Source organism: Oratosquilla oratoria, chromosome 1, assembly GCF_046742065.1.
Source record: "Oratosquilla oratoria isolate Oo_2021 chromosome 1, ASM4674206v1, whole genome shotgun sequence".
NCBI classification, from domain to species: Eukaryota; Metazoa; Arthropoda; class Malacostraca; order Stomatopoda; family Squillidae; genus Oratosquilla; species Oratosquilla oratoria.
In genome coordinates, this window is record NC_134777.1 from 2822769 (window position 1) to 2835268 (window position 12500).

The following is a 12500-nucleotide window of genomic DNA, read 5'->3' on the forward strand; positions in this document are numbered from 1 at the left end:
TTTCTTTAAAAAGTGATCATTTTTCTTTAATTCTGGCTGTGGCCAGGCAATTTCATTCATCTCTGTGTTTTGGACATTTCTGAGGAAGTCTATGAAAGGAAAAACAAGACTAAATGTAAGAGAAAGCTATAAATATGGAATAAATAAAGAGAGAGGAAAGACTTGGTGTATTAAGGCTGATACAGTTATTTGATATGCATGAAACAGTTTTTCACTTTTTCTTTTTATTGCCCTCCATGAATATGTGTATAGGATCTATTTGTGTGTGTGTGTGTGTGTGTGTGTGTGTGTGTGTGTGTGTGTGTGTGTGTGTGTGTGTGTGTGTGTGTGTGTGTGTGTGTGTGTGTGTGTGTGTGTGTGTGTGTGTGTGTGTGTGTGTGTGTGTGTGTGTGTGTGTGTGTGTGTGTGTGTGTGTGTGTGTGTGTGTGTGTGTGTGTGTGTGTGTGTGTGTGTGTGTGTATTCATACTGCATATGTTTTTACAAGTTTCCTCTTGTTCTTTGTAGGAAGAGTTACCTCCCAAGAGGAATGTGGGGGCGCCCTACGTGCTCTGTGCCTTTGCGGTGGGCGTCATCCTTATGGGCGTGGGCACTTTCATCACCGCGAATGCGCAGGAAAACTTGTCAGAAAAATTTGTCCTTTTCGTGGTAGGGCTATCTCTACTATCCGCAGGAGGTAAGAGGACCTAATTATTCTCTTCTTTATGATTAAAAATAAATTTATTATTTTCAATTCCTGCTTCCCCATATAACGTTAGCATCCCCCTATTTGCCCCCGGTTTATGCTCTTCGCGTTTATATTCCTTTTATTATATTTTCTAACCCTCTTATCATTAAAAGAAAACATATTTTGTTGTCGCCAATAATAATAGATGATTTTGTTCAACTGGAAATTTCTGTTTATGGTGAATGGAAACTCTCGTCAATCTGTGGCAAATTGGTCTCAGTTACTTGTCCTGGTCCTCTCACTTGCAGAAGGCCCGAATACACACATACATACATAGATACATACATATACCAAAGGCTTTTTCCCCCTTACACGGGGAGTAGCCAAAAGACAAAGGCATAGAAACCACTCCCACCCATTCTATCCCCTACATATTCCACTCCCCTCCACCCTCTTCCCTCCCTCTTATCTTGGCACCTCCTGGATGACGGGTCATCTCTGCATTTTGTCCACTGCCCTTGGTCAGAAGCAGTGTCGCAAGACACAGCACATCCACAGCAAGGCCGCTTCACTAATTCGGCTAACCCCCCCCCCACCCTCTCCATCCCTTCATGCAGGAAAGGAGAAGACAGGGAGAAACCCCTTCGGGTAGCGTCAGATTATTTCTCATGCATACTCCCTTACCCCCCATCCCCCACCCACTCCCCCACATGCATCACACCATCATCCATACACAACCATTCTCCATTCACCCCTATCTTCTGTCCTCTCCCGTTCTTCCTCAACAGACATTCCCCTCTTTCCCAATGCCCCTATTATCCCATCCATCCATCTTATCCTTGGACTCCCCCTCATGTTCACTCCTTCCACACTTCTTTTACTAATCTTTCTTCACTCATTCTTTCCATGTGTCCAAACCATCCTAATATTCTTTCATTAACCCTATCTCCCAACTCCCTTTCCACCCCTGTTCTCCTCACTTCCTCATTTCTCACACTATCTATAATAACCCCTGTCATACTTCTCAGGCATTTCATTTCAAACACATTCAAACTCCTTCTCTCTTCATCTCTTATGTTCCATGTTTCTGCCCCGTGCAGTGCTGCCGGCACAATCACTCCTTCATACAATCTCCTCTTAGCATCCATTCCCAAATGTCTATTTCTCATTACACTTTTCAATACCCCAAGCCATTTACTCGCTTCTCTTAGTCTACATTCTACCTCCATAAATCACTCACTATGTTGGATTTCATGTTACTGTCAAGAGTTACCTTAAGGCGTTATCAAACTGGGTTATTTTCTATCCGATTGTTGGAACAGATATGCAGCCCTCAGCTTTCGGGAAGAAATCTTATGTGCTATATTTTTGTTTAGAAAACAAAATGGTTTGCCAAAGTGATTTTACGGCGGAAAAAGTTCTAGGGGTGGGCAGTGCCGCTGATTGGAGATTGGAGTAAAAATAGCCCTGTGTGATAATACCTTTGGAGTAAATAGAGTACTTCATCTATCGACAGTGAACAGAATATGATTAAATGACGTTGTGGAAGTCGTTGTAGCTGAGGTGTTGTGGAACGAAAACGTCGATGGAAGGCCTCTGAAGCACAGAAATTTGCATGCAATCAGCGAAATTTACCCCGACGCCGTCACCTGAGTTTCTTTCCCGCCAGAAATATAGGCTGGCGGAAACAGCCAATACTTTTGGTTATCTCTCGTTGAATTATAATTGCATATGATTTATAAAAAAAATTACATTTTCCGCTGTACTATGAGGTGCTGACTAACATATTTCACACGAGTTTTGTTGAACAAAGGCGACTGAAACTCAGGAAATGATGATGATATCGTTTTGATTTACTCTTTTTCCGGTGCACGACTTGCACTTAGTGTACCATGGCGTGCACCCCCTGAATTAACTTTGGCGTTTCTATTTTAGGACTTTTCCTGTTAGGAGCAGTTATTGTGTGTGCAGTCGCCTGTTGCAAGAACAGATCCCTCCAGCCCGCGATCTCAGGGGACATCCTCCACTGTGGCGAGTCCACCTTCTACGGGAACAAGTCTTTATTGCTTGTGCCAGAGGAGGAGGAAGAGGATGAGGATGAAAAGGGAGCCAACAAGGGGGGCCAGGACAATGCCTTTGGCCGGAGGACCTCCTCTCGTCGCAGAAAAGAAGGAAGGATCAATCTAGCCTGTGGGGATGATCACCCTGAGAGTGGAGTTGAGTAAGTAGCCAAGAACGACTGGAGTATAGTAGTATATACTTAATTGCAATATTCAGTTATGGAGCTACACTCGTAAGGGTCTGTCTTTTTCTCCAACCATCCTATCTTATTTTGAATTTGCTCATGGTTTTAGCCATTCCAGTTGAAGCATCTATATGGAACAAAATGTGTTCCTACCACGTGCTTACTCTTCAACCTCCATTTCAGGGTGCTGGCAAAGACTGTAACGGAAGAGCGACATCGGATGCAAGTCTCGCCCCCGGGTTACCACAGAAGCAGCGGCAACTTCGAACTTGACATGATATCCCTCGAACGTCTCGGACTCGATCACATCGGCCTAGAACGGCTGCACAGAGTCCATGCCCAGGAAGTCCTAGCTAGGGACTTCGAATCCTACCATCCTGAGGTGACGCTTGAGAACGATAAACAGCAACGTGGACGGTCATACAGGTGAGTTTGGATGTACATCCATATTCCAAATTTCACTACCAGTGTTATGGTCTTCTTATTATTTATATAATTATTTATTTATCTATTTATCAATTCATATGTTTGTCTTTGTTTTTATATTTGTTTATTCATTTATGCATCATATATATATATATTTATTTATTTATTCGTTTATTTATTTATTTATCTACTTATTTATTCCACTAGTGGACCACCCTCGAACTCCTGGTAATCCGCATCCCTTCCTCTTTGGGTGGCGTCATGTTCTTCTTGCAGTATTCTAATGTTGTTGTCCATATATTTTAGGCGCCATAGTGATTCTGATAATATATCAGGGAAGATTCGGTTAGGTTCTGAAGTCGGGGAAGGGAGTCTAAGTTGGAGAAAGGACCCGTAAAATAATTCTGTTATTGTATCCTTAGTTGGACACGGATGGCATCACAAGAGATTTGTTTATTAATTTTTTTTTCTTGACACCTTGACGTGGTGGATAGACTTGAGAATCTTAATTATTACAAAAGCTATGTCGATAGAGAGGAAATATCTGCAGGGTCACCCATATCGAACAGGTTTTGTAAGAAAGATCAGACAAAGAGCAGCTCACACACACAGTCGCTGGACCCACTGCTAACTAGCATGTCCAGATGGCGAACGGAAATTCCTCATAGATATATGGGGTACCGTCATAATGATGGCGTGGACCATTGGGCACCCTATAAATATAGGGCTTCACAGAACATAATGAATAAGGTGACACCAGAGAAATACCTCACCAGAAACCAGTTGGCACGGGGGTGAGATTACTGAAAAAAAAAAATCATAGCAACCATGAATAGTACAACCAAAACAAACCGGGTGTTCCTGATTGAAATCTTATTATACTTATAAAAATGCATTTACAACATAGTAAAGATCCAGTTATAAAAGTGACATTGACCGTCGTTAAACTTTGGTACCTGTGTTTACGAGGGAAGGGGGGGCTACGGTGAGGATAGGTCGGATCACGCTGTCACAGGCAAGTGAGTGCTCAGGTCGCACTGCGTCCTCTCTGATGTCACGTGGTCAATCGTACCACGTGGTTCGAACAGGGTAATTAAGAGAGTCTGGGTAGTTTGTTTTCACCCTCCTTGTACGTGAATCTTTTTTTCAAATTCTAATGCAATGCTGATAATTCGGGCTGCATGAACTGTACCTCATCAAATGAGGGAGAGTTTAATGTTTCAGTTAGCATCAAGGGCCTCCTTTGGGTGGAGGACAGTGAGACATACCCCCACTTTTTGAAGCCTGGGGGAGAGTACATTTTGCCCCTCCCCCACTTTTCTTGGTGGAAATTTATTATCATTATCGTCAAGATCATAGAAAACGCTCTAGTCAGTCCTAGAGAGCCGTCAGAGCACTAGCTGGCTTTATGATGTAATCAATATGAATAATGTACAATGGAAATTATTAGAGGTTCTAACTTGGCATACTTTTTTTTTTCGTTTCATTAGCCTCTTTCGAGTGGAGGGCAGAGGGACTTCCCCCCCCTCCAACACACATACACACCCTCTATGTATATATACTAGTATTCAGATTCTGTCCCCCACAATTAAAAAGGCTTACAGAGGTCTACAAAGGAATAGCATACCGACGGGAGATCTTTTGATACATAACTAGGTAGGATGCTAAGAATAAATGAATAAAAATAATAATAAACAAGCGAACAAGGAAATTGCCAGGCATTACAGTATATTGCTTTGGTGTTTATCTAAGTGAAGTCTATTTCATTTATTGACCATCTCCAAATTACATCTACGTCCTGACAGCTTGACACCGTTATTTCTCGTTTTGGTTCGTATTCGTTGTGAAAATCTTTATCACTTTTCATGTCAAATCTCTTTTTGTTAACAGGAGGAGGCCACAGGTTAGCATTTGTCTGGTATTTTATCCGATCACGGGAAAGGTAGAAAGATGACGAGTTAGTTTCACTCAGTACCATAAATGCGAATATATGCAAAAACACCGACAATAACAAACGTGCCCGTGCAGTTACTCGAGAGGAAAGCGTGTACGAGTATTTGGCGAATAAATGAAAGTCCACAGTCATAAATTCCTGAATTCCTTTACATTTATATTTAAACACTTTTTATCGTCTCACCAAAGGCAAAAAGAAAGCAGTAATTATGATGATAATAAGCAAATAAGTAAATAAATGAATAGGTAAATAGACATAAGTAAACACATAAATAGATAAACAAATTAATGAATAAATGAACAAATGAATAAGTAAAGGATTAAATAAATAAAAGGATAAATAAATAAATGAATAACTGAATAACTAAATAAATTAATGAATTATTAAATGAATTAACAAACTAAATAAATGCATAAATAGATAAGTAAATGAATAAATGGGTAGATAAAAAAAAAAAAAACTTTTCTTTCTTCTCAGTATGACCACACGTGGCCAGTCCGGAGAACCTGTCAAACTGATCCGCAATGTGACGTACAACAACACGATGAGAATCAACCGCAAACATCGCCAAGAACAACATTTGCACTTGCAAGAACAGCACTACAGATACATGCAGCAGAAACAACAGAGGAAGCAACTACACCAAGAGCATTTTGACGCCCTTGAGCACCAGCGTTATCGCGCCAGCCCCTCGGCGAAGGAGACGGGGAACGAGGGCGACTGGGAGGTAGAAGACGACGAAATCGCAGGTGTACGAGGCTTCGCCCGAAGGTTCCAGAGAAAACGGTCCAAGAAAAAGAAATCACAGCGCGAGGGCGACCTCACTCCCGAAATCATCTATCCACTGCCCAGGTGAGACACAAGCCACACTGGAAAGGGAAGGGAAAGAATGAGTTGGGAAGTTAGTTATGGGAAGGGATTGGATGTAAATTGAAGCAAAAGAAGTGAGAGAGAGGGGAAAGGAAGGGAAGAATAGAGAATGAAAAGGAAAGATAGTGATGGCACGTGATAGAAAGAAGGGAAGGGAATGGAAGGCGGTGAGGAAGAGATAAGAAAAGGAATGGAAGAAAGCAACAGGATGAGGACGACAAGGACTGGAACGAAATGATGGTAAGGGCCTAATGAATATAAGGTATAATACAAAATATAGAAAGTATCGTTATTATAATAATTCAATTTTTGCTCTTGTTCCTAAATATAACCATGATCCTATTTATATAAATCAAATCTACTTCGTCATAAATCCAATAGGGTCTAAAGGTGGTATTATTATACAGTAGTTGATATAATGATCAGCAACAAAGCGACAAGCTCTAATATTGATAAAGAAACGATGAGGAAATACTTTAACACCGTAAATACATAGAGGAAGCTATAAAGGAAAAAAAAAAGAGCAAAGGGAGACAGGGAGATGAAGAAAAAAGAAATGATAGAATGTTACAGAGAGCGGAAATAGAGACCAACAAAAAAACGTGTTTAGTGTAACCACTAGAGTAAATGCAGTGAGGAATACCATGTTTGCTATGTTTACTTTAGTACCAAGAAAACCAGGTTAGATAAATGTTTGGGGGAAATATTGAACACAATGAATATATCTGTATCTGTCCAGGTAGGGTTAATATCACCCTCTATCCTTGACACCTCAGTTCCGGTAGGTTCTTCCAAAGACCGTTTGTCGTCCCGCCAGAGGAGAAATGGCGGTTACCTAATGTTTCCTACTATTTTCTTCTTCTTCACCCTAATCCTGCAGCTGCAGCCAAGAGCTCCTGGAAGCGGCGGGAATAGTTAGTCATACTTCCAGCCTAGACCGTGGGACCCATCACAGCCGACCGGATGCCGAAGAGGCCAACACCGGTAACAAAGACAGTCCACCAGCACCACACCCGCACCATCGCCTTCGTCCCGGTCGCGGGAGTGAGAAGCAACGACGCCCATCTATGGGCGTGAGCAGCCTGAAGAAGTCAAGTTCAATGACCTCAACGCACCTGTACCTTCAAAAGAGTATGTCTTCGTCACCGGCTTCTTCCCTCCCAAGAAAATCCTACCACTCTTCCGACGTGGACCTTAACAAGGCGATCGACTCCACCGGCAGGTGGGAAAGCGTGTTTCTTTATTGAGGGTTCTGGTATTAGGGATTCAGTGTTCAGGGAATTTCCTGCCACGGGGACCTCCGTGGCGCTTCCTTCCGGTCAGTCTGCGAGCTTTGCCACGGTTTATGCCTGGAGATGTCGCATTACAGTATAGGATTAAAAATCATCCAGAGGCAGATAACGTAGGGGTCTCCCCTAATCCACACACAGGTTTGATAATTAATAATCGTACAGGGACCGTACTGCATCATCCTGTTTTCACTATATGGTTGTGTTTGGCCAGGCAGTATCATTGTTGATAGGTTTTGCCAAATATTGGCCGTCTTTCATACATACATATATATATATATATATATATATATATATATATATTATATATATACATATATATATATATATACATATATATATATAGATATATAGATATATTTATATATATATATATATATATATATATATATATATATATATATATATATACAATCTCCATGACCGTCGCGCAGAGGATTCGAACCACTGCCAATAGACCCAAGAGAGTCCACAGCACCCGCCTTTGACCACACGACCACAGACGATCTAAAAGTGTACGAACTCGTAATCTATCTGATTACCGAGATTGGGGAGGTTGCTAACTGCCACCCATATAAACCCCTTTTTACCATACACCTAATCGCACCAGTGGGAATGGTAAGGACTAGATCGAATCCTCCTCAAGCTTCTCGTCATCGTAACTATGTGAATAATTCGCTAGTGGACAGCGACATCAATCATACAATCTCCATGACCGTCGCGCAGAGGATTCGAACCACTACCAATAGACCCAAGAGAGTCCACAGCACCCGCCTTTGACCACTTGACCACAGACGATCTAAAAGTGTACGAACTCGTAATCTATCTGATTACCGAGATTGGGGAGGTTGCTAACTGCCACCCATATAAACCCCTTTTTACCATACACCTAATCGCACCAGTGGGAATGGTAAGGACTAGATCGAATCCCCCTCACGCTTCGATCTAGTCCTTACCATTCCTACTGGTGCGATTAGGTATATGGTAAAAAGGGGTTTATATGGGTGGCAGTTAGCAACCTTCCCAATCTCGGTAATCAGATAGATTACGAGTTCGTACACTTTTAGATCGTCTGTGGTCGTGTAAGGGGGAAAAAGCCTTTGGTATATAATAAATAGTAATAATAATAATAATGATAATAATAATAATAATAATATATATATATACATATATATATATATATATATATATATTACAAAATTACAAAGAGCATGCCGACAGGAGAACTTTAGGTCCATAACTAAGTCGGATGCGGAAAAAAGTAGATAAATTGATAAGATAATAAATAGATAACGATAAATAATAAACAAACGGAAAAGTAGCAATAATTTATAATATCAAAAGAAAAATAAACATAAATAATAAACGAATAAATAAATAATAATAATAAATAGAATGAAATAAAACAGATGGCAGGCATTACAGCATATTGCTTAGGTGTTTATCTAAATGATTCTTAAAGCTCGAATTGTATTACATTGCACTGCCTCTGCAGGAAATTTATTCCATTCATTTACTACACAGCTAAGTTGTTTCTACCCACTTCCAAATGAAATCTACTTCTTGATAGTTTGAGATAATTATTTCCAGTTTGATTCGAAGTGTGAAATTTTCGTCACTTTTAATGTTGCCGATTCCTTTTACATACATACATACATACATATACCAAAGGCTTTTTCCCCCTTACACGGGGGGTAGCCAAAAAGAAAAAGGCATAGAAACCACTCCCACCCATTCCATTCTCTACATATTCCACTCCCCTCCACCCTCCTCCCTCCCTCTTATCTTGGCACCTCCTGGATGACGGGTCATCCCTGCATCCTGTCCACTGCCCTGGGTTAGAAGCAATGTCGCAAGACACAGCACATCCACAGCAAGGCCGCTTCATAAATTCGGAGACCCACCCCCTCTCCGTCCCCTCATGCAGAAAAGGAGAATCTTAAAAACCTGAATCAAATCGTCCCTGAGTCTACGCCTTTTTAAGGAAAATAGATTATGTCTTTGTCGATTTTCGTATGATTTATTTATGATATTTGGAATCAGTTTTGTTGTTCGCTGTTGTACTTTTTCCAATCTGGCAATGTCTTTAATACACACATACACACACAAGGTCAACCATTATCCACTGGAAAATAGTAAACACACATAACAAGCAAACACAAATCTATGGAAGGGTGAAATACCTCCTCAACTTTTAGAAAGTTTAAAACAAACAACCTAGATACTGACGATAAAAAAGAAAAAGAGAGAGAGAATGGTAGGACTCAATCCTGAAGATTTAAAGAAATCTAGTCTAGCAGTCATGACACGTTCGTTATATACTATACAAATACACATACACGCACACCTCATTCCTTTATCTTCTATCATTAAAAAACACGTCACACCATCACACGAGCAACGCCCACATCGCAGGATGTCAAATAAGCACAATCCAACACTTTTCCCTGCCTGACCTCGACCAAAGAAAAGACATTACAAAGAACAATACTTTACAATGAAGATATAATAACGACGTTTAATTGTTATTAATCCCACGTACAATACGTCCTTTATTTATGTACAACGCCTAGTAAAATGTGTCGACCGTTCTACACTGTAACCGGCGGGAAAATGGTTTCCTAAGGGATGTCTCTTCCTAACAAATTCAAACCCACAGACAACAACTGTATTCTCTATGTTTTGTCCTACATATGGCGAATGTTATTGTGTTGAAAGCTTTCTTATCCCAGTGGCTAAGTCTAATAAAATTAATTAGTTTCTGCGTCATTCTAGTTGTAGCTTCAAATGTCGTCTGCTATTAACATAGCGCGCGTTGTAAGCCGACTTCCAACCGTCGAGACGACGGGACGCTTTGCATTTCGCGGGAGAAGGCCAAATCTACAACATAAAATCATTAAGCTGACGAACAATTTCTACAACTTTTTTGCCTTTGTGAAAGCTGTTTTACTTACTATTAAGTTCACCTGATTAACCATAAGCTGCACAGCTTGGGCAGAAGCCTGAATGTGGAAACAAGAAAAATTCTACCAAACAGCAACACTCGCTGCAACACAAGTTACGAGTACACCATTTTCTACACAAAGCGCTGAGCTGCCCAAGGCTCAATAGAAAAGAACATAAAACAAAAGGCCCACAAACTGACCTTCCGCAAAGAATAAACACGAACACGTGTCAATAATTAACATAATACAGTTTCCACACTGGCGTAACATATATAAAGAAAATATTTCTACTAGACAACTCTAGCTGTGACCAAATGACTTTATTCAGCTTTTTGTTAAACCCTTCTATCTCACAGTCTATATAAAATCCTATAATTATACAATTTTAGTTATACAACTTCATGAACTCAGAAATGTTTAACGAGTAAATAAGAAGAGAAAGAGAAATTAACGTCAGAAGACTCTTTTAGGTTCGTGTTAATACAGTCATCACAAACAACATCGTTAGTCGTCGTCACGTAAAAAATTCTCCGTCACACTGCCGACTCACGCACTCATGCTAACTCTATTTAAGTAACACACGCACGTGTTACGTTGTTTAACCTCTTCAATACGAGTCAAATTCTCGCGGGCAGCATTAGCTGCCTGATGTACGATGATGCATCACAATACTCGCATTATAAAATATAAAGTTACAGCTGTATTACTCGTTCTCTTTCACTCTGAATGTTAATAACCACAGAAAATATGATCAGGCCAGTTCACAGAATATGGGGGTCACTCAGCTACAACTACAAAATAAATATAATAATCAAGACAACATTAGCATCCTCATATACACAATCGCTCCCCATGACGGTGGGGGTAAGGGTAGTGATAGTGTTACTCGTACCAGCGTGTTAACTTTTCCGTAGCTCGTTTAACACGTGTTATGTTGGTGTTAAACATACACCGTGTTAAGATCACACTGTTGCGTCGAATTCTGTGTTAGCTTCTTAACACCACTAAACGTGTTTCATACGTACAACGCACGTGTTACGCCGATTGTACTGTGTTATGTTCCCTGTATACATATATATCCGCATATAGATATATATATGCATATATATATATAGATATATATATATATATATATATATATATGTATATATGCAATAAAAACACTAGGAGCGTGTGTTCACAAATGCGTAAATAACCACTAGGAAAAAGTAAACTAACGAAGCAGAGCGCTTTCGTGTAATTACATCTTCAGTGCAGATACAAAGAAGGAATTGTATCTTTGTATCTGCACTGAAGATGTAATTACTGAAGATGTAATTACACGAAAGCGCTCTGCTTCGTTAGTTTACTTTTTCCTAGTGGTTATTTACGCATATATATATATATATATATATATATATATATATATATATATATATATATGTATGAGTAAAAAACCACTAGGAAAAGTAAACTAACGAAGCAGAGCGCTTTCGTATAATTACATCTTCAGTGCAGATACAAAGAATGAATTATAAGATGAAAACAAGGTACAGAATATATGACATAGTGAAGAGGGTATTCGGAGAGGTAGTGGAAGAAGTACACGTGACGGACGTTTGGGCCGTCCTGGTAGCCAACAAGTATGGGACGTTTGGGCCGTCCTGGTAACCAACAAGTATGGGACAACTGCTCATAATTTATATGTATATATACATATATATTATATATATGTATATATACATATATATTATATATATATATATATATTATATATTATATACATATATATATGTATATATATATATATATATATATATATATATATATATATATATAGGCAGGAGATTTTCTCTCAAGCATGTTTGATAAAAATCATGGCGAGATTTTTTGCAAAATTATTGCAGAGATTCATGTCTGCCTTTCCTCTTTTTCTGAGAGAATTTTTCCGTCTACAAGAAGTTGTCTTATAATATCTCCATATGACGTTATTTTGTACATTACTTTGGACATGGGTAACTAAGTATATGTGTATGTATATATATATATATATATATATATATATATATATATATATATATATATATATATATATATATATTCCAAGGGGGCATCAAAAAGTTCGTG

At 39.4% G+C, this 12500-nt stretch overlaps 1 protein-coding gene across 1 annotated transcript in view; it reads left to right on the plus strand.

Moving 5' to 3' along the window:
- The window catches only part of LOC143031818 (uncharacterized), a 28323-nt gene that overhangs the window by 7952 nt on the left and 7871 nt on the right, over positions 1 to 12500 (plus strand). Inside the window, exons 3-7 of the mRNA XM_076196141.1 lie at positions 506 to 674; positions 2601 to 2886; positions 3094 to 3336; positions 5768 to 6142; positions 7041 to 7382. Coding sequence (XP_076052256.1) covers positions 506 to 674; positions 2601 to 2886; positions 3094 to 3336; positions 5768 to 6142; positions 7041 to 7382 — 1415 coding nt within the window. The remainder of the gene's footprint in view (positions 1 to 505; positions 675 to 2600; positions 2887 to 3093; positions 3337 to 5767; positions 6143 to 7040; positions 7383 to 12500) is intronic.